The sequence below is a fragment of the Tasmannia lanceolata genome, unplaced genomic scaffold (assembly GCF_043159265.1).
Source record: "Tasmannia lanceolata isolate RefF3 unplaced genomic scaffold, GAP_Taslan_0.1 ptg000025l, whole genome shotgun sequence".
In the NCBI taxonomy this organism is placed as follows: domain Eukaryota; kingdom Viridiplantae; phylum Streptophyta; class Magnoliopsida; order Canellales; family Winteraceae; genus Tasmannia; species Tasmannia lanceolata.
The window spans coordinates 9,645,926-9,667,054 of record NW_027518702.1 but is presented as its reverse complement, the minus strand read 5'-3'; the positions used below and the strand labels follow the sequence as shown (position 1 = coordinate 9,667,054).

General features: G+C 38.8%; 2 protein-coding genes across 2 annotated transcripts; both read right to left on the bottom strand.

Moving 5' to 3' along the window:
- Positions 1-655: 655 nt before the first annotated feature.
- LOC143857840 (FAD/NAD(P)-binding oxidoreductase family protein) lies at positions 656-2,269 on the bottom strand. Its single transcript, XM_077368358.1, has one exon. The coding sequence runs from the start codon at positions 2,149-2,151 to the stop codon at positions 736-738; it is 1,416 nt and encodes a 471-aa protein (XP_077224473.1). The 5' UTR covers positions 2,152-2,269; the 3' UTR covers positions 656-735.
- Positions 2,270-3,822: 1,553 nt separating this feature from the next.
- On the bottom strand, positions 3,823-15,736 carry LOC143857998 (protein HEAT INTOLERANT 4-like). Its single transcript, XM_077368577.1, has 14 exons — positions 15,483-15,736; positions 14,787-14,825; positions 14,481-14,534; positions 14,241-14,304; positions 13,818-13,876; positions 13,321-13,445; positions 13,165-13,224; positions 11,771-11,829; positions 7,049-7,128; positions 6,555-6,593; positions 6,171-6,233; positions 6,037-6,084; positions 5,802-5,930; positions 3,823-4,326 (listed from the first exon to the last, which is right to left on the bottom strand). The coding sequence occupies exons 1-14, from the start codon at positions 15,642-15,644 to the stop codon at positions 4,279-4,281; spliced, it is 1,029 nt and encodes a 342-aa protein (XP_077224692.1). The 5' UTR covers positions 15,645-15,736; the 3' UTR covers positions 3,823-4,278.
- Between the last annotated feature and the right edge of the window lie 5,393 nt (positions 15,737-21,129).

The window sequence follows — 21,129 nt, the reverse complement described above, 5'->3', positions numbered from 1 at the left end:
CGTCAAAAGTCCAATGTTGGAGATCTAGAGTAAGGATTCTTAGATGAACGGTTTTGATCAATCAAAGGTAGGGGTGCAACTTGGGTTGGGTTAAACCCGAACCCCACGGGTTCAACCCGATTTCGGCTCGGGTTGGGTTTGGGGCCCCCGTCCCGACCCAAACCCGACCTCTATCCTCTAATTTTGATCTCTATTTTTCTTTGAATTATTGCATTTTTTGTTTGACCCTAGGTGAACCCGAACCCAACCAGACAACCCGATCTGATTTCGGGTTAGATGGGTTGGGCTAGGATTGAGAGATTTAGATGTGGGTTGGGTTAGGGTTGAGGTGATGCTATCTTGGGTTTGGGTTAGGGTTGGCCTCAACCCGAACCAACCCCACCCGAGTTGCACCCGTAATCAAATGTGAGACGGACTATGTGGTAGTGGGCATATCACATTATATTACAAGTTTACAACTAACATGGGATGGGATTTACCCAAGTCTTGGACCCGATCGGTTCGGATCCCTTATCGGATCTATTATGTACGGATCTCCTTTGAAACTATACAGATCTTGGTTTGGGTCCCAACAAATGAACGGTTTGGATCATCCAATAAAGTGGGTTCCACTGCATCTTTGTTGACACTAACAAAAATCATAGAAAATGAAGAAAAAAAAAAAAAAAAGTTATTGAATTAGTAAATTAAAAATAATTGCTTAAAATATAAGAAAACAACATTTTAAAAATTAAATTACTTAGAAGACAAGACTCTATCCTTCATTAAAGCCTCAACAGCTTTCCTCCCCGATACCAAAGCCCCATCAAACGTAGCCGAAACCCGATAATCACCACAAATATAAACCCCAGACCCGATCCTCGCACTTTTCCCCGTCAAATCAGTCGGAGGACTCTGATTCGGTTGAGCAAACCCGATACGATACGTTCTCAAATGCCTCCACGACCCTACAACACTCTCCCCAAACCAACCCGAAAGCTCCGATATCACAACACCCGTTAACTCCTCATCCGATACGCTATCCCAAATCCCGATAACCGAAACCGATACCAACGTTTTCCCATCCGGCGCATAAGATGGAGCCACATCCGTCGCAAAAAACATGTTATTAACTATTCCTTGACCCGAACCGTTTAAGATCAGAACCGGTTCACGAACCGGAGACCGGTCCGCAGAGAAATACAAGCAAACCGTACTCCGAACCGGTTTTTTACCCGGTTTTTTAACGAACCGGCCGGTTAAAAGCTTTTCCGCTTCCGGTTCTTCTACTGCTACAATCACACCGAGCTCGGCTTTCAAGATTTCTCCGGTTTTTAATCTCACAGAAGGCGGATCTGAACCGGATTCATGAAAATCGAGTGAAATTACCTTTGAATTGAACCGGACGGAATCCGGCGGGAGTTTTCCGGCGAGTTGATCGGGAATTGCACGGATTCCGTTCGCCGGAAGAGTATTATCGCCTAAAGCGAGACATTTGAGGATGAATTCGAACAATCTTGATGTAGTTTTAAGCTCTCTATCAAAGAAAATCCCTCCGAAAAACGGTCTAAAGAACCGATCTACAATCGAGTCTGAGAATCCAGTGTTTTTCAATCGATCGATGATCGGAATCTCATAATCGGTTAAAATCTCCTCATCAGATCTGCTCAGAACGCGAAATCTCATCAATCCGATTAGAATTTTGTCGAGAATAGATCCGATAGGGTTTGAGAGGCTCTTAACGGAGTCTAGAAAATGTCGGAACGGATCCGATACGGTGTGGAATTTTCCGCCGTAGTAGATTAAGGCACCAGAGTAGAATTTTTGTAGATCTAGAGTTTCGTAATTGAGGATTTTTTTTGCTTCGGGATAAGATGTGATGAAGATCTGAAAACCTCGATCGAGGAGGAATCCGTTGACGGAATCTGTACGGACGCGGCCTCCGGGGGAATCGGAAGCTTCTAGAAGGAGGAAAGGGATGTTATGAGCGTGGAGGTGAGTCGATGCGGCGAGCCCGGCGAGCCCGGCACCGATTACGATGACTCCGGTGAGTTTTTCACGGGGAGGATTAGAGGACGGTGACCGGACGGGGAGTTTTCCGGCAAGGGATTTTATGGAGAGAGGGAGGGTTTTGGGGAATGGAGAGATTGGGGGGGTGAAGATGAGATTCATGGGGGTTTTTTTTTGGAAGATGAATGGAATAAAATTAAAATGGAAATAGAGAGGGAGAGAGGGAGCATAATTTGTTTGAGAAGAAATGGGGGGAAGAGGTGGTGGTTTGTTTTGGTAGTTGCAGTCTTATCCGTTACGAATTATTTAATGAGGATATGTGGGCCCACTTTTGGTTAATCTTGACCGTCCATTTGATCATTGTTGTGTTTTTTTGGATGAGCTTAGATAAAAGCTAAGGTTTGCTCTGCCATTTTTTTTTTTTTTTGGGTGATTATATCAGCAGATTCAGCACTACCATGTTTTGATATCTCCACTAAAGCATCTTGTCTTTTAGTATTAGAAGAGGGACGATGATATTTTCAGCCCCTTCAGTACGCATTCACCCCCCTTATAACGTGATTTTGAAGGAGTTAAAGTTGCCCACTTCACCTTACAAGGGGGCGAATGGGTACTGCAGAGGGATGGGGTGAAAATATCAGAAGGTTATTACAATTGGATTGAGCCTTTAGCTCACTTGGTTAAGGATTTGTTCTCCAACCCTGAGGTCAAAGGTTATTTCAATTCTCAAAAGGAAATGATATATCCGCCCCTTTTGATCACCAGGAGCACCCCCTGTCAGTGTATCAATGACTAAAGAGGGGCTGTTGTACTTATGTCAGAAGAATTCAATGCCCCTGATTGCAACAAACACTGACAGGGGGTGTTCCTCGTGATCAAAAGGGGGGGATATATCACTTCCCTTCTCAAAAAGCTCTCACGAGCCGATTAGAAAAGAGAAGACAAGCTGGACCTTGCAACTATTATAACATGGTTGTGATGATATCAATTCTACTAATTAGGGGTGCAACTCCGGTTGATTTAACGAATAACGTTAAGGGGGGAGGGGGATATCATTCCCCAGTACTTATGATCTATTCATGTCACGACCATTTTAGATTTTAGGAACTGATTTTGGCTCCAAAATGATTATTAGACTCAAAATTGCGTCTAAACTATAGAAACAAGAGTGTTTTCCTCATAGGCATCGTTTTATTTACCAACGCATTGAGTTCCGTTTTGGGTGAGAAGAGGGTAGTGCCAGTATCCCCCAATTGAACACCCCCTTTATACTGGATAGCTGAAGTTAAACTTCAATGGGTCTAGCCTTGGCAACCCTAGACCGGCTGACATTGGAGGGCTTCTGAGACAGTGAGACACAAGGACAGGTCAATTAGATGGGGTTTCTCAGGACCCATTGGGATCAAGGACTCTAACGAGACAGAAATTAGAGCAATGTTGCATGGAATTAGGCTTCCTGACAGTAACATCTTCGCAGACTGATTGCATGTTTGACTGTCCCTTGAATTTTGTAATAGCCATGAAAAGCTAATTAAAAAAATATATAAGGTAAAGCACAGAGTGCCATTATAAAAATATGGAGGCATAGACATCGGTCCCCTTAAAAAAAATCTTATTTTCAAATAAAAAACTAATTTTGGTAGCCTCTAAAGAGGCCCTAAAACGCGATAATATCATTACCCGAGGTATTAAGTGCCCTAAAAAACTGATTTTGAGAACAAACTGAGTGCTGGACTCAAAATTAATGTCTAATTTTGAGTGCAATAGACTCGCAATCGGTTTTCAAAATCCAAAACAGGGCCTAAATAGACAATCTAACAGTTAAAATGAATAGATAGCAAATGGAGCGATTATTTAAAATCTAAAGAAACTTAATAGAGTACAACCAAATTTTGAAAGAGAGATAATAATCATACCTGCACAGAGAAAGAAGGCTGGAATGAACTAAATGGAGCTCAAACAATTGAACTCCAGTTACGAATCTCAAAATTTCATTTTGAAAATTACATACCTCAAAGTCTTTCATCAAGTTTATGAATGGGGAATGCAACAACAGCAATGAGGTTTCTCAACCACAGGTCTCTCATAAAGAATAGAGATTAAAGGCCGCAACCGCCAGTAGTTTTTTCAAAGGAATAATAGCGAGGCCCAATCGCCCTGTAACTTCTCTCCAATATATCAAAGTTTTCGCTTCAGGTCATTTTACAGCTGAAGATCTTGTGAGCATTTCTAATGTCTTCCAATTTAATCAGAAGATCTAGTGAGCATTTTTTGGGGTCTTCCACTTAATCAGAAGACCTTGTGAGCATTGCCATAGTACCTATTTATGTATGGGGCCTGCTTGATAGAACCACAAGAACACAAAATTTATAAATTAGAAGCAAGAAGAAGAAAAAGAAAAGGAGGAAGAAGAAAGATGCATGGTTTCAAGTACAAAATTCTGAATCCTTTACTAGATTTGACAGGAAGCATTAGGACAATACTAATAAGGAAAATAAAATCTACACTCCCTAGTTTAAACGATGGCACTCTTATCCGCATTTATCTAATCAGCTGTAAAAGTCTTACAAACCAATAGATGAGAAAGTCAATCAGAAAAGTAAAGAATAGTGTGACGAGTTATGTTATTAGAACAGAAGAGTGTGGATATCATTTACCCTATCAATAATTCATGTGATTTTAGGTAGTGTTTGAAAATGTGGATGCGGGATTGATCCAGGTGGATCGTGGTAAAGTGTGGGCCCAATTGGAGGTACCACACATGGCAACGAAATCCCAAGGTCCCACGTGTCTTTTTGGCCATTGGAAGATGTGGCGAGTTTTGGCATGTTGGGAAAAAATTCATTGAACAAGTGGCAGATGACATGGCGGGTGACTAAGCAGGTTACTTGGCAAAAAGGAGTGCATTCCCATACGATTTGTACTGTTGGGAGATAGCTAATAACAACTAAAATAATTTTGGATTGAGATGGACTGTTATTAATGAAATACAAAATAGCTAGGACTCTTAGCATGCCAAAGTTAAAGGAGTCTCATGGAGGCAGGAAGGGGTGCAAGTGTTCAACAATCTACAAGAGTAGATGATGGCATAGGATTCTTAGGATTCTAGATAAGGATAAGTTTGTTTCCTTTTATTTTTTTGAGAATTCCCTGTAAAGGAGGAAGTCGATGTAAAAAAAAAAGACTTCAGTTTTTTGGAACAGAGGAACAGACAAACAAAAGGGAATTAGCACTGTTTTTTTTCTATTGATCATTTGGTGTTGCTCGTTTTGTATTTGATGTGATTATTTGATGTGAATCAAAACCCGGTGTTGCCAATTAAAAAAAATCGCAACCTATATCCAAAATCTAATTTTGGATCAGGGATAAAATGCAGCCAAAGTAAATCCTAATCAACTAGGCACAGCGCAACTGAGCACTCAGTTGATGTGGTTATAGTGCGGGAGTCGAAGGAATTTTGGTTGACTAGGTAGGGCAAAATGCGAACTCGGCCAAGGTAAAAAGTAGTCTACTTAAGTGAGTCAACTATTGACACAAGGAGTTATGAAACAGTAGATTTAGGGTCTTTTTGGATGCCGTCAAAATAGGTGCTTATTAGCCAATAAAATTATTTCAAGTTAATTTTATTTGCAAATGGGAAGGATATTAAGGTCTTTTTAGAAATCATTAACTAATCATTTCGAAAATTATTGTAACCATTGTTTGCAAATAATCATATTTAACATCTAAACAATCAGAGCATATAAGATCATAAGCAAATAATTTGTAGAGGCATCCAAAGAGACCCTTAAACTTCTCTAATCCGTAATCACCTTCCATTGGGATATGTCAGGAGTGTCGGGTGCTTGCACTGGATAGAACTTGTAAAACCGCATGCTCTCATATGCAGTTTTAGTGTCTTGATCCATTGCTTCAATGGCTCTTTTTCGAGCTTCTCTTGCCTGCAGGAAGGAACCAGCAATGGTAATCGTGTTAAAGCATGCAAAATGCCAGAATTTCCAATCGAAGCTACAGACAGTTAGAATTAAAAAAATTCTGTTTAGATACCTCTCGTTGTGTTCTCTTCGCTTCTCTGACCTTTTCTTTGATAAAGTCCTGAGGAAACAGATTGACATGTTTAAAAGTAGTCTACATAAAATGCCAGGATCAAGAAAATGCTACTTCGTCGCATATGGAAATACCTTAAAAGCATCTTTCTGATCTTCTGGTAAAACCTCATCATTTATCTTTTCATTTGTAAAGTCCTGGAGATTGCACACACAATATTTAAGACCACAAACAGAGAAAAAGACATATAGGTTACAGGTAATTCAGGAAATCATGAGTGATTCAGCGTCAACATAGACAACGTGGCTTTTACTGTTCTTTGTTAGCAGTTATTTTAAACAGAAAACGTGTATTTAATAAAAAGGTATAGACAATGAGCCCCCACTTTAATTGAGAATTATAAAGATCATGGCAGAGCTAAATTAGCAGGGCAGGCGCAACCAAAGTGCATAATAGAAACGGGAGATTCTCCTTTGCCTGTTTCCATGAAAAGTTGAAGCAGACAAGAAAAATTGTACCTCAAGGTCATCAAGATCCCAATCAAAATCACAGACAACCTGCACAAATCAAGAATTCTAAAAATGATTACCTGCTTTAAATGAAAAACAGTTCCATGGGACTAAATAGGAATAAAATGGATTCAATTGAATAGTATCTTGCTGGGAAAGCCATCCCAGCCCTCTTTTATTGCATGTGTAATGATTGGTTTATGACTCCATACAAGTCAGTGTTGATGGCAGGGAAACCAATAAGAGTTCTATAAATTTTTTTCCTTAAAGGTCACAGTAAACATAAACCCGCATACATCATTAGGTATTATCTCTGCCAACCTTCAATATGAGTTGTCTTTTTGTAAAGCTTTTCAGTTGACAAAAATATATTTATAATATGAGAATTACATTGGGGACCAGAGGTCCCAGCTTGCATTAAGAAATTGAAAATTCATGTTGCGAAAGAAGAATAGTATAATTGACAGTCTACATTATTCCAAAGTTTTTGTTTAATAGATTACCGGAGGTTCTGCAGGATAAAATATTTGAACAACTGTCTCCTGTTCTACTTGATCCTCTTGTTTCAGAGGGTTGTAGAAATCTGTCAGAGAAAGAGAGTAAAGTGTTTTAATAAGTACATCAACAAAACCAAATTGAGTAGATGAACTTCATAATGAAACACTAAATTTATAAAAAAGCAAAAAAAATGCAGAAGCCTGGCAGAGAGAGAGAGAGAGAGAGAGAGAGAGAGGGGAGGGAGGAAGCACCAAGTGATGAAGAAGTTGCATGAAACATGGACACTATTTGAGGCGGGAAATAAAGAATACCAAGTCACGCAGACAGTACTAATAGGAATAAAGTTACAGATTTTCTCTTTTAAGTATTATTTATACATTTCCAACAAGTGCTTCTATTTATCTTATATATACTTGTGGATCACTATTTCAAGAACTATTACATATATGACAGTGCCATTGTGGGCATTTCAAGGGTTTTGCTGTGACTGGCACCGACGCATGCCCTACCCAGAGAGTGCCCCCATGTATGACAAATATAGTAGAATACCCCTTCTCTGTTCCAAAATTTGCTAAAAATAGTGACACTTTACTGTAAATGAATGTTGATCTTCTTACAGTTCTTCTATTTTCAATATGAAGCCCATTAATTGTAGAAGATGATTTCAAGAGCATGTTTAGCTGGGCTAAATAGATGCTTGGGGCCATGGAGATTGGCAACATTCATTTTAGAAATGCTTGGTATGGTACAGACTACTTCTTCATTGCACACAAACAAAGATTGGCTAATGAAATGGATGGATTAACTAGAGAGGAATGAAAAAGGGAGAATATGAGCATTGGTGACTGTGGGAGAATGTAATAGTTTGTAATATTTGGGTGCAATCAAAGTTTCGTAAGCCATCTTTGGTCACCAATTGGAGGTAGGCGACAGTCCTAAAGTTTCTACTTATAGTACAATAGGGTTTGAGGTCTAGAATAGTTAATTAAGGGTTTTACGAGACCTTTATGGGAATCTTTGCAGAAGAGAATTTGTACAATCTGCAAAAAACTTTCTAGCAGCTTGCTTGTTTGCTCTTATTGGTATGAACTCTGACCATACAGAGTCAATAACGCTAGTTTATTCCCTCCATTGTTATTGTTCTTGTATCCTAGCTTATTTCGAATTTTCGATTGGTCTAGAGCAGTGTTTAAAAATGCGGATGCAATGCGGAATGCGGCCAAGAAAAATCCTTGTCGACTCGGCACGGACACAGCCAAGATCATGGTTGACGCGGTCATAACTCGGGCGAGTCAAAGGAGTTTTTTATTGACTCAGTAGGGCAAAATGCGGAACGCAGATGCGGTGCATCGTGGAACACGACCAAGGAAAAAAGGGAGTCGACTCGGGGGAGTTAGGGTGCAACTCGGATCGGGTTGAGGTCAACCCTAACCTGAGCCGAGGAACCATTTACTCAACCTGAACTCGAACTCGACCCAAGCTCCAACCTGATGAGGTTCAACCAGACCCGACCCAACCCGAGTTTTAAGCTTACTAAAAAAAGATAAAAAAAGTCGGGTCTCACTCGGGTCGTATTGCCCACGCCCTCACTCCGAACCCGAACTCAACCCGAGTTGGGAAAACTCAACCCAAACCCAACCTGAACTCAACCCAACGCGACGGGTTAGGAATCCAACCCAAGTTGAGCCCCTTGGGGGGAGTCGACGCGGACGCGAGGGAGTTTTAAAACTATGGTCTTAGAGTTGTGGAGGCAATAACATAGGATTTTCTATTTTTCTTTAAGTGGTATCAAAGCTATGCTTTTTGAGATATGTGGCTTTGCAAATCTATGGATGGGCGAGGAAAGACCAGAAAGGGTGGAAATGAGACCCAAGGAATGCAAGCAGCAGCTTGCAATAAATGGAATATGGTTATGAGGGACAGTATAATAAACCTACAGCACCAGATTGATCCGCTCTATGCTAGGTTGGAACACTATGATACCTTCCGCATTATTGATGCCTGCCGTTGGGGAGCAAAGAGACCTACAACAACAATCCCTCGTCTATTAGCATGTCAACTGGAGAGTACAATTAGTTGCGGAGAGGATTTGACATCCCCTAGTCGACTATTTGGGCGGAGAAGAGGATCCACCATGGCTGGGCCAACATTCTACGGCTAATTCAAATGTTGATCATAATAGGGATCCACGTGTACAAGTGGATATTCCAGAATTCACAAGAGTAGTTTCAAAACTCCCCCACATCATCGTTGAATCGCCTGCGTTGACTCCTTTTTACCTTGGCCGCATTCTTGTCTGAGTACGCATTTTGCCCTAAAACAGTCTCTCTCTCTCTCTCTCTCTCTCTCTCTCTCTCTCTCTCTCTCTCTCTCTCTCTCTCTCTCGTTATAACCGAGTCAACCAAGTACTCGGCCATATCAACCCCCCCCCCTCTACCCCCACGCACCCACCCACACGCCCACACACAAAAATGATTTAGGGTTATAAAAACTCGTCAAATCCCCCAATTTCTTTACTTCTTCCACACTTGTATTTTCCTCAAATCCTTGTATTGTCATTATAACTGATGCTTGAGAGATATGTAACCTGTAAGATGCTATTCATAAAAAATGTGATTTGTAAGATATTTGAACAATTCAATCTTCATTTTTATTTCTAATATTAACCATTAGCATTTACTTAAATTTTGTAAATTTTCTTAGTTTCATTGATGCATTGCAATAGATTTGGATGTTTTAAGTAATAAAATGTGTACTTTTGTAAAATTTGGTTCATAATATGATTTCTTATATTTTTCTGATAATTTTTTTTATTTTTTTATTCTTTAACTATTTGAAAAAAAAAGGCAAGTGATATTTACGCCCCTTTTGATTACTAGGGACACCCTGCGCCAGTGTATCAATGACTAAAGGGGGGCTACTGTATTTGACGTCAGAAGAATCCAGTGGATTTGATTGACACGTACATTGGTGCTGGGTGTCCCTGGTGATCAAAGGGGGCGTAAATATCACTTCCCAAAAAAAAAATCTCCGGTCATAGTTCCTTTCCCAAAATGAAACCGGAACACTGGTATTGTCCCATTCCACTAGGGGAAAAAACGCCAAACGAAACAGTAGTCATAACTAAGCTGCCGAATGATCCAAATGAACATGAAAAGCTCCCACAATTAGAGGAGTTACCAGAAAGGAATTCATCAGAAAATACATGAGTCCTAGTACAACACCTTATTGACATCAAAGAAGGATGGTTCGTAGAGTATGTGTCAGGGCAGTTGAGCAATCAATAAGATTACTATCAAATATCGCTAGCTGGTACCTCGCCCAAATGATTTTCTGGACATGCTGCACGGTGCCAAGTATTTTCAAAGATAGATCCCAAATCATTGGAAGTGTACGACACCATTAACTCAAGGGAGGTTATTTCCAAGGAAGAGGTACTGATGCAAATCAAAATCAAAAAGAGCATCATCAACTCTGAGAAGAAGAATAAAAAAAAGAAAGCAAACATAGTCAAAGAACAGTCTCAGAAACAGGGGTCTTTTGAAGGCCTATCTAGAGTCAAATCCGACCATTGGATCAAGCTGATTTTTGGATTTGTAGTAGTTCAAGTAGTCTTATACAAATGTCTAAACTCTCGTGAAGATAGAAAATGAAGAAGACGGTCATCAAATCAGATTCGAATGTTTGTTGGAAGATGAATATTGTGATTTCTGGTCAAACTGATCAAAGTCAAAGTTTAAATCTAACCAAGTGGTCCATACAGCTGGTGTTCCCAAGCCTAAAGAAATAAGTGTTGAAGCAGTTTTTAAAGTGAGCCAGTTTTAGTTAGTTTTCTAGCAAGGTCAAAATTCACGTTTTTGCTGCGTCCTTTTCTGAAATGAATTACTATGCTTTCTAATATTTGGGTGTAATCAAGGTTTAGCAAGTCATCTTTGCTCAGCAGTTGGCGGTACAAGACAGTCCTACAGTTTCTAGTTAGACTACAATAGGGTTATGAGGTTTAAAATAGCGATTTAAGGGTATGTATGGGACATTTTTGGGGGTCTTTGACATATACAATTTGCAGAAAATTTTCCAGCAGCCATTACTTGCTTATTTTCTCGTATTGGCTGTCCGTACATGTCCAATAATCCTATTTTATCACTTCCACAGTTATTGTTTCTTCAATCCTAACTTCTTTTGACTGATCTGCAGTCAAAAGAGAGCATAGAATACATGTGGGCCACAATACTACCAAGCCAGACACAACCTTCCATAAGCTTGTAATTTCAAAGAGACTGTCCAAAAACAAAAAGCTGAAAAATGATTTTAGGAAAGTTCAAACACCCGGTTCGGCTATGTGTTTCTATGATGGCAATGCTAGGATAAACCAATAAAGTTAATAAAGCATAAACTAACATGCAATGCTGCAGCATTTTGCCAACCACAAGAAAGAAAGTTTTTTTTTTTTTAGAAAGGTGACTTTATTAATTTATAATAAACATACAGATAGGTGAAGGAGACAAGGTGTCCCCCATCTGTAGATGAGGTACATATATAGAAACTTAAGAGATACAGAAACCCCTCATAACCAAAGCCTAATTCGCCTGAAATGCAATGGAGCAACTTTCTACCACTCCGCTGCTTCCCACTCCAGCCTTCGCTAGCTTGTCGGCCTTTTTAACCACAATAAAGAAAGATAATACAATACAAATAACAAGATTGAATGAAAACTTTAAGAGACTCACAAGGTAGGCAGTAGTCAAATCTCTTGATACGCTCTTCTTTCAAATGTCTTAGAGCTGCCCTGAATGAAACAGACATATCAGTGTATCTAAAGAATAATGAGATTAGACAATAATGAAATAACATTTCAAATGGGATGGAACCAATATAGATCCTTCATCTGCGACAAAACAAAATTTTCAGCCAAGAATGAGTAAAATGGTAAAACATTTCTAACTAGAGAGCTGAATAATAAACAAGATAACTATAAATGGTTTTAAACAGGTTATCATCCCCTAACATTTGGAGCATAGCCAGCCCACCATCAATGCTGTGCATGTGTGTGATCATCCAAGCCATTGATCTTGTGGGATATATCAAAACGGTCCAGCATTGGCAGCCTCCTAAGTCCCAACCACTACATTTGACATAGGACCTAACGGGGATCTTATGTTTTGGTTGTGGCCCACCTACATGGACCTAGCATTTTGGTTGTGGCCCAGCAGATCAATGGCCCTGATGACCATATACTTATCCCACGTGTATAATAAGAGGTCCAATACAGGTTATCCTCGCCTACCATTTGGAGCATCGCTATGACACTTCCCGACATACATGGACTGCATGTGTGTGGTTATCCAAGCCATTTATCTTGTGGGCTATGTCAACCCGGTGCAGCAGTGCCAGCATGCTAAGTCCTAACCACTACATTTGACATGGGGCCAACAGGGGTACTATATTTTGGTTGTGTCCAACAAGATCAATGGCCCTAATGACCATATTATTCCACATCTACTGCAAGACCATATTTTTTTAATAATTATAAACTTTATTAAGAGAGCAAAACAAATCAAGCCGCAACTGAAATGGTTGGCAAAACAACAAAGAAAAAGAAAACAATAACACCCCACTTAGTTGGGATCCTCAAGAAGGCAGCGGTATAACAACCAGGGCAACTGCATGAGGGAGATACAAATTGGAATTACATGTTTCCATTTAGCATTTCCCTAACAATATCAGATAGTAAGAAAGTTGACAAAACATTGACTTGAATGAATTAACCAAAAGTGATTGCCAGAAAAACAAAATAGCTGAAAGGAAGACATCAAATTTTAAAACACGTGAGAAAATGGAATTCAATCAGAATGCACATCATCAATCTAAGTTGGCATAACCAACAAGGAGCCCTTTTAACGTATAAAACACCTGACCTCACTCAACTCACTAGCAACCTGAGCAAACAAAATAAGGAGAGCACAGGACAAGATATCATTAGGTTCCAAAATGAAGAACCATAGCAAATGGAGTACATTCAAGTTGATTCATGCACCAAATTTTGAAACAACATTATGCATCACAGCAATTCACCTCAATAAATGTAACATGATAGAAACGCAACAAATTAAGGCTTCAATACCTTCTTTGGGTGCAGCTCAAGGTAGAAATCTGAAACTTCAATCTATCTACTTGATTATGCCTGTGAAACAACAATAACATTAAGTAACTGCAGCTAAAAGAATGGATAGAAGACTCTTTTTACTTTTTAAAGAGAACAAGAATGAACAGATGATACCTGTCCTCTAGTGGGATATATGGAACCCAGCCCATTTTCATTTCCTTCATTGGTATTATTTCTTCAACTTCCCTTTGAACGGACTTTACGCCAATCTTATCAGAAGGTGGAAAAGGGGACACAATCTGCTCAAGAGAATAGGCTAATGTAACATTAATCATGCCCAAGATTAAAAGTGTAGCAGCTAAGCTAAGTGATCCATAGCAATATCATGCAACTCTATTAAAAAAAGTTGGTAGTTGTCAGAAAAGGAGCCAAATGAAAGTAGTATTGGAGCTGTACAAACATGCAAATCGGTGCACAAATGTTCCAAAAAAAAGAAGAAATACATATATAAATGTGCGTAAGTATGTTACTCACTAGACGTGTGCATACACAAAGTAAGAAAGTTGACTTGGCATCTGAATTATCCAATCAATTCAAGACACCCGAAATGGAGGAAAAACATTTGGTGCAATAAGCCGTATAAAGATGGAAAATTAGTTGTGTTAACTTACTGCCACCACAACAGGAATGCAACGTATATTGTTTTCACCATCAAATGAAACCAATTGAGCTGCAAAAGGCATAAAAACATAAAGATGAAATTAGTAATATGTAAAATATTTGTAGCTTCAAGATGCATAAGAAGACAATTGTTACTTGCGCTAGTGCTTGTCAACACAAAATGGATAAAAGATAAACAAACAAGATTAAAGAAAGATAAGAGATGGCATCATGTGTCAATAGGAACACATATGACGATGACAAATATGGTAGATACATTCAAAAATAAGCATAAACAGAATAAAGGATGAATCAGAGTATCAACACATGTTTGATAGGAATTGAGAAATTTACTCTGCAGGCAATCATCATCGAAATTCAAAAATGTAAATATAATCCTTGGCAGAAAGATAAATTGTGGAGATTATACTCACGTTCTGTGCATCCAAAAAGATAGACTTTCTTCCCATAGAGCTCTCCTCCCTCCTCGAAGGCATTCTGATGAAAAATTGAAGAAATTTCATCAAAAATATTATTTCAGGTTTTCTATGAGATGATCAATAAATATTCAAGCGTGTATTTGCTCAACAGATAGAAGTATGAACAAAAGAACGTCAATTAAAATTGCAAAACATCCATGAATAGAAACATAGGCGTGACAAAATGTAGCAAACCTCCAAGTTTGAGAAATTCCACTTTATCTTATAAACTGAATCCATATTGTCCCACTGCCATTAGTACATCAGATTTTATAAGAAAACATAATGGATGAGAGTAAAACGTCCTAATCAATAATATATGGCACAGTAACATAATATTGCCCCTTAGTATGTGTAACAATGTATGTGAGCCGTGAAAGAATAAGTAACCCAACCAAAGCTATAAATATAACTAAAATTTCTCATTAAAAGAAAAGGGTAAGTAGACTGAACTCTGTAATCAGATAACTGACCAATGAAATAAAGAATTTTAAAACAAACCTCGGTGCCAACAGGGAATGCAGCTTGCCATAAATCTTCCTGCAAATACAAACCGCGAAGATTAAAAAAAAAAACATTATTAAACGAAAAGCTGAAGCTTTATAACTATATTCAAACATCCATGGAAAAAATTTTATAGCTCGAAGCAGAATCAAACACCATGAACGGTAAAGAGAGCGACCGAAAATGAACAGAAGCGCGCCACATTTCAAAAATGCTTCTGTACAGATTTCAAACAGAAAAAATCAAACGCTATTCAGAGCAAATAAATGCCTTATTTTTTTATTTTTTTTTAAAACGTCATTCAGAACAAATAAATGCCTTATTTTCCATTCATATCTTCGAAGAAACACACAGACATAAAGCAATTTTACAATATTCCCAATTTTGTTAAGAAATTGAAGTGAAAAATTAAGAACCTAAGACTAAATCCTAATCCAATCGAAAAAAAAAATGCACGAATCGATCTCAAATTTGAAAATCATCCACAAAAAACGTAAATGAAACAACAAAACCTAATATCTGCAACGAATCATCAGAAAACTAAATAACAAACAGGAGGATTTGAGACTTTCGAGAAACTGAATCAGAAAGTTCAAATCAACAAACAGAAACCCTAGCAAATAAAATCCTACATGGAATTTCATCGGATCTAAAGTAAATTAGAAAAAACTTGAAAATCGTTGGAAATGATACCAGATTCCTCTTGTCAGGGAGGATTTCAGGTTCTTGTTTTGGAGCTTTGACTCGTTTTACTCTGTTGGATCCTTTGGTCGATCCTTTTGGAGCTTCTTCTGGAGATTTGCTTTCTTCTCTTTGGTCTGCTTTTCTTTTAGATGATGCCCTAGGTTTCTTCATCGTCTAAGATAAGAATACGAATCAAAAATCACAGAGAGAGGAGAGAGAGAGAGAGAGAGATGTGAAAAGGGAAGGATTTGGAGAGAGATTGAGAGAGGCGGGGGTATTTATAGTCCAAGGAGCGTGTGATTTTCAAAATGAAGTGTACGGACAGTGTGTGAATAGTAAGCCGATACAGTGCGTGAATAATAAGCCGATAAAAGAGGGCATAGATAAATTCGCACCGCCTGTAGGATTATTCGCACCCCTGTTAACGTGACGTTGAAAAGTGTGAAAGTCTGCCTCAATTTACGTCATCCATGGACGTGTTTTGGATCCTCGATCTAGACATTCAAAGAAAATCCCATGGATAGTCACGATGTGAAATACTTTTACAAAAAATACCCTTATAAATTATGTAGTAACATATGTAATGTGCCGGGTATTTATGTAAAAGTGAATAAATTTATGTGATTTCGCAATTCACTTTCTTTTTCCTCCATTTTCGTCGATCCAAACATATCTTTCTCTTCCACCATTGTTTTTTTCCCGTAACCATAATCCACTCGGCCAATCCGTTCATGCCATTGCTAGTCGCTTACTCATACCTTAACCCACTAGGCCGTTCCATTCCGTCGATAGTCACAATCTTGTCTTGCATCATTGTACGAGTACTAGGGCTCTAAGTCATTTGGGAGATATTTCATATCTTATGATCTAGTAAAAGACAGTGGTTTACTCATAGTCGACTAAGCTTTCTAACTTCTTTTTAACATTTTAATTGTGTACAGTGTACTAGAACTCTCCGATGGACGGTCTGATTTGAAATGGATCGTGACCAGGACACGGGAAGTAGGATCCAATAACACTCTGAATCTGATCCAACCGATAAGAGATTTGAATGGATCGTGATTGCGACATAGGTGGATCCGATGCGAAGTGGATCCGTTGACACCCCTAGGTGGAGGTTTCTTCTATAGGTCTTTTACTGGATCTTTAGTAGGGGTGCAACTCGGGTCGCGTTCAACCCGAACCTATCGGATTCGACCGAAAAAAAAAAGCCGGGTCGAGTCGGGTTTGGGGTCAGTTTGAGTTTTCCCGACCAGGGTTGAGTTCGGGTCGGGTTGATGTTGAGGGTTTGGGGAACCAATGTTTTTTTTTTTTTTTTTGTAAGCTTAAAAACTTGGGTTGGGTCGGGTTGGACTCAGGTCAGGTTCTGTTCGGGCTGGGAAAAAAAAAAGGTTCCTCGAGTTAGGTTGGGTTGACACTCGTCGGGTTGGAAATCGGGTCGGGTTCAGGTTGGGAAATGGGTTCCTCGGGTTGAGTCGGGTTGACCCGACCCGAGTTGCACGCCTACTTCTAAGGCCATTCAAACTAGCACTGTAATATGTTAATAACTGCACAAACTCAACTTGTCTTTTATTTTTAAATCAGCTTGTGAGAGCTTTTTTGGGAACTATAGTAACTTCTGATGTCTTTAAATAATAAAAGACAGTAAATGGGCTGATAAATCAAACCCATATCTTAAATTGATTTAAGATATATGGGGGTCGATTTATCAGTGCCCTATGAGTTAGAACAATTATCAAGACATGGTTGTGCTGCATTACTACTTATGAACTTTTATACAGGGGAGGTGATATATTCGGCCCCTTTTCTTCCCCGGGCTGGACACTCTAGTGTATTATGACTACTCTTTTTATAATACTAGGGGATTTCAGCACAAACATGTTTTGATAATATGCGCTCATTTATCTTGTCTTTTAGTATTTAAAGAGCTGTAAAAGGTTATTAGTTATTACAGTTCCCAAAAAGCACCTAAGAGACAAGATACATGAGCGCATGTATCAAAATATAGTTGTGCTGTAATCATTTCCCTTTCCTTTTTATACCCTTTTTTTACCTCTGGATCCTACTTGATACAATGTGGCAGCTATACGATATATGGTGGGCACAGTGGCTCTGTCTAAGGTGTTGTTTTTATGTTGGTTTGATGAAATTAAGAAGAAACAATGAATGCTTCAATATCAGGCATCTCATTATAGAGAAATTATATGGTGCCCGATCAAGCATGTCCTTGTGAAAAAGGGCCGCCCTTGATATTTGATCCAACAGCAGCGCCTTAAAAAGATGAAAAAGGAGGCTGCTGTTGGATCAAATATCAAGGGTGGAGCCTTTTCCAAGGGCATGCCCGATCGGGCACAATAAAAAAATTCCTCATTATAATGCATGAGGTGGTGTGTGTTAAAGTATAAAAGATAAATACTGCCTTCCTCCAACAGCTTAAGCTTTTGGAGAAGTTGGTTAGTTAACATGGTATCAGAGCCAAAGGTCTCGAGTTCAAACCTCCTGGATAGCAAAAATCCACATGCGATGGTCGGCCCAAAGTGGGACCACATGTGCCACGTGTTTGCCAAGTGGGCCACACGTGCGGGGGAGTGTTAAAGTATAAAAGATAAATACCGCCTTCCTCCAACAACTTAAGCTTTTGGAGAAGTTGGTTTGTTAACTGTGAACTAAATAATGGTAGGAATTGAGATTTCCAAAGCAAGTAATTTGTGGCATTGAGCGTACTCTTCAAGCCCAAGCCCTGAGTTAATCGCTACTTTAGCCCTGGGTCGTCCCTTCTAGTCCCGAGTTGATAGCAATTTGTTCAGTCTTAATGAAAACCTTTAACTTCATCATAAGATCCTTCACTCTTGATGATAATCTTGTTTTCATCTTAAGTTTTGGCTCAGTGAAAAATATGAGCTTCACCTTAAATGCTGTCGATGTAAACCCGAACCTTCATCGTTAATTAGCTTCTTCACTCGTGATGATAAGACCCTTGAGTCATGGCTCGGTAACAAATTAAACCTTCACCTACAATCAACTTGCTCATCCCCTACATTCGTTGTTAGCTCCTTAACTCTTGATGATAGTCATGCCTTCGTCTTGAGTTTTAGCTTGGTGAAAAATCTAGCCTTCACCTGCGATCACCCTTTTGGCCTCTGGTGAAAACCCCGATCTTCGTTGTTAGCTCCTTCATTCTTGATGATAATTTGACCTTTATCATGAGCTCCTTCTTAGTGATTAAATAGACCTTCACAGCCAAACAACCTATCTATTTGGCTCCCAACAATAAATTTGGCCTCATCTTTAGCCCCAGCACTGAATAATAAAAAATCATTTCACAGTCTATCTTTTAATCTCAATGAAAAAATTGACTTTCATCACAAGCACTCCATTACCTTTGTAAGCCCAAGGGTTCAACCTTGCCAATTTTCTTAGTCATGTTTTCATGATTCCAAACACTGGTTGAGTTTTAAGTAAGTTAGTTGTATTGATTGTTTTGTGTTGAAGTTGAAGATTATCATCAAAAGTACAAAGTCAAGAACCATGGATCATAGGGATTGAAGAAAGTTGAAGATCATTGGAGCCAAAGTAAAATGGAGATCCATGAAGATAAAGATTTGAAGACGTGAAGAAGACCCAAGTTGAAAATCCAAGTCTAGTCTTAATTACTAGATTGCATAATCTAATCCCTCTCACTTAAACTCACTTAGGGAAAAAGAGAGCTTAAAATGGAAAAAGAACCAAATTGGAACTTGCTTGATTGACTAAAAGTCATTATCTCATGGATAATGGCTTTAGAGAATTTTTAAGTAATTGTAAAATTATTATTAACATAAAGTAGACTCCCTTAGCTTTTCGAGAAGCACAAGAACGTCGAAATCCGATAAGAAACAAATGGGGTATAAATTTCCAAATTAACTACGCAAAATAGAAATCTTGGTACGACCTCCGTGGGGACAATTTGTCCAAAATACAGAATGGCCAGTACGGAGCTCCGTAGGAAGCGTTCGTACTGGTCTTTAGGAGCCCAATAACGAGTAGTTTTGGGTTCCTTGGCCTATATAAAGGGCCTTAAGCCTCTTAATCACTTGAAAAGCAACACACTTACAACTTATTCGAATATATTTTAGAGTGCTAATAACCCTTGTCTCTCTACTTGAGAATATTTGAGGGATTAGAATAGGAATTAACTAGTATATCCCTGAGAGATTCATTGTAGTGAGCTACATTTATAAACCTCCTTTGAGAGGATTATTTTCTTTGTTAATTTGGTAGAGGGCACCTTGTCAAACCTTGATCACGAGCTTGGGGACAAAGCTGGGGAAGTGAAGAGGCACCGAATCAACCTCGAACGAAGCTTGAGGAGAAAGCTTCGAGAGTTGGAGAGAAGACACTGGATCAACCTTCAGCATTGTAACGGTATGGCCTTCACCTGTAAGAAGTCTGGTTTAGTGAAGGCTCGAGGAAGGGATATCGTTGAGAATGGATGTAGACCAGTATTGTATTGATCCGAACCATTATAAAATCTTCCGGTGCACTTCTTCTTTCTCTCTTTTTATTTCTCTTGTGCATCATGGTTGATCTTGTTTGTTCTTAACTGTTTAATTTGTTCTTTGCTTTAATTTTTAATTAATCTCTTTGAAAAGAACAAAAGTTTTTGAAAATCCAATTCACCCCCTGGGTTGCCATACCTGGGCCACACATTTGTTAACAACCTTCATCCCTAAAGAATCTAGCTGCATATCAGATCCCCAACGAGCTTTTTGAAGAATGTGGCAAGTCTCTATGTGTCCATATTGTCATTCTAGTGCACTTATCCCCAACAACAAGTGATAATGGTGAGAGCGCGAACTCTAAGAGTCGTGATAACACTCTCCCAAAGTCATGTGATGGAGTACATCTCTAGAACACATGCTCTGGAACCCGCAACAAATTCACTTGAAGAGGGTGGCAACCCGAGGATCCAATACATTTTTCTTCTACTTCTCCCTAGCGACATAGTTCTGACAAGAATTCTCTCCTAAGACTTGACCAGAAACAGTTGGAGCTCTCATAATTAATGCTCCATAAATACTATATGAATCTCTTATATCCCATGCTCAGATCAGGAGCCGAAGTTGTTCTTACATTGGTGATTTATAATCTCTTAATTCTAATACTTAATAGAAAAATCTTATGATCTAAGATATAAGAGAGTATGTTCCTAGAAAATGTTGTTCAAAGAACATATACTTCACAATACTATATGTCGGTATAACATAGGAGACGGAAGGGGAAATGGAAAAGAAAACAAGTGTAAAAATTCATAGATCCTTATTTCATTTCATACCTCTAACATTATGACAGGATTGGAGGGTGTGTATATGCGGTATGTATCAAACCAAAAGTCCCTGATATCCATCAATCGCATTTCATACCAATAACACGACTTTGATCATCGCATGTTTCAATTATGTTCTGTATAAACATAGTTTCCAAGTCGATCTTTCATCATGGACTATAACAGATCATTTCATCTATGGAACCAAGTATTCGTTTACCAAAGCTTGGCGTTCACTCGGTTGAAGGTGATATTTTGGCCTTATGACTAGAGTGTGAACCGCTAGAAATAGTTTCACTTTTGCTCATCATTGTCAGGTTGAGTTCATATGATCTTCTTTTCAAGTCAAGC

Bases quoted from the DNA above. Each gene is read 5' to 3' on its own strand.
- LOC143857840 (XM_077368358.1), bottom strand. From the start codon at position 2,151: ATGAATCTCATCTTCACCCCCCCAATCTCTCCATTCCCCAAAACCCTC.
- LOC143857998 (XM_077368577.1), bottom strand. From the start codon at position 15,644: ATGAAGAAACCTAGGGCATCATCTAAAAGAAAAGCAGACCAAAGAGAA. The intron at 14,826-15,482 runs GTATCATTTCCA...TTGTATTTGCAG, and splicing joins TCCCTGACAAGAGGAATCTG to GAAGATTTATGGCAAGCTGC. The intron at 6,085-6,170 runs GTATTTCCATAT...CTGTTTCCTCAG, and splicing joins ATCAGAAAGATGCTTTTAAG to GACTTTATCAAAGAAAAGGT.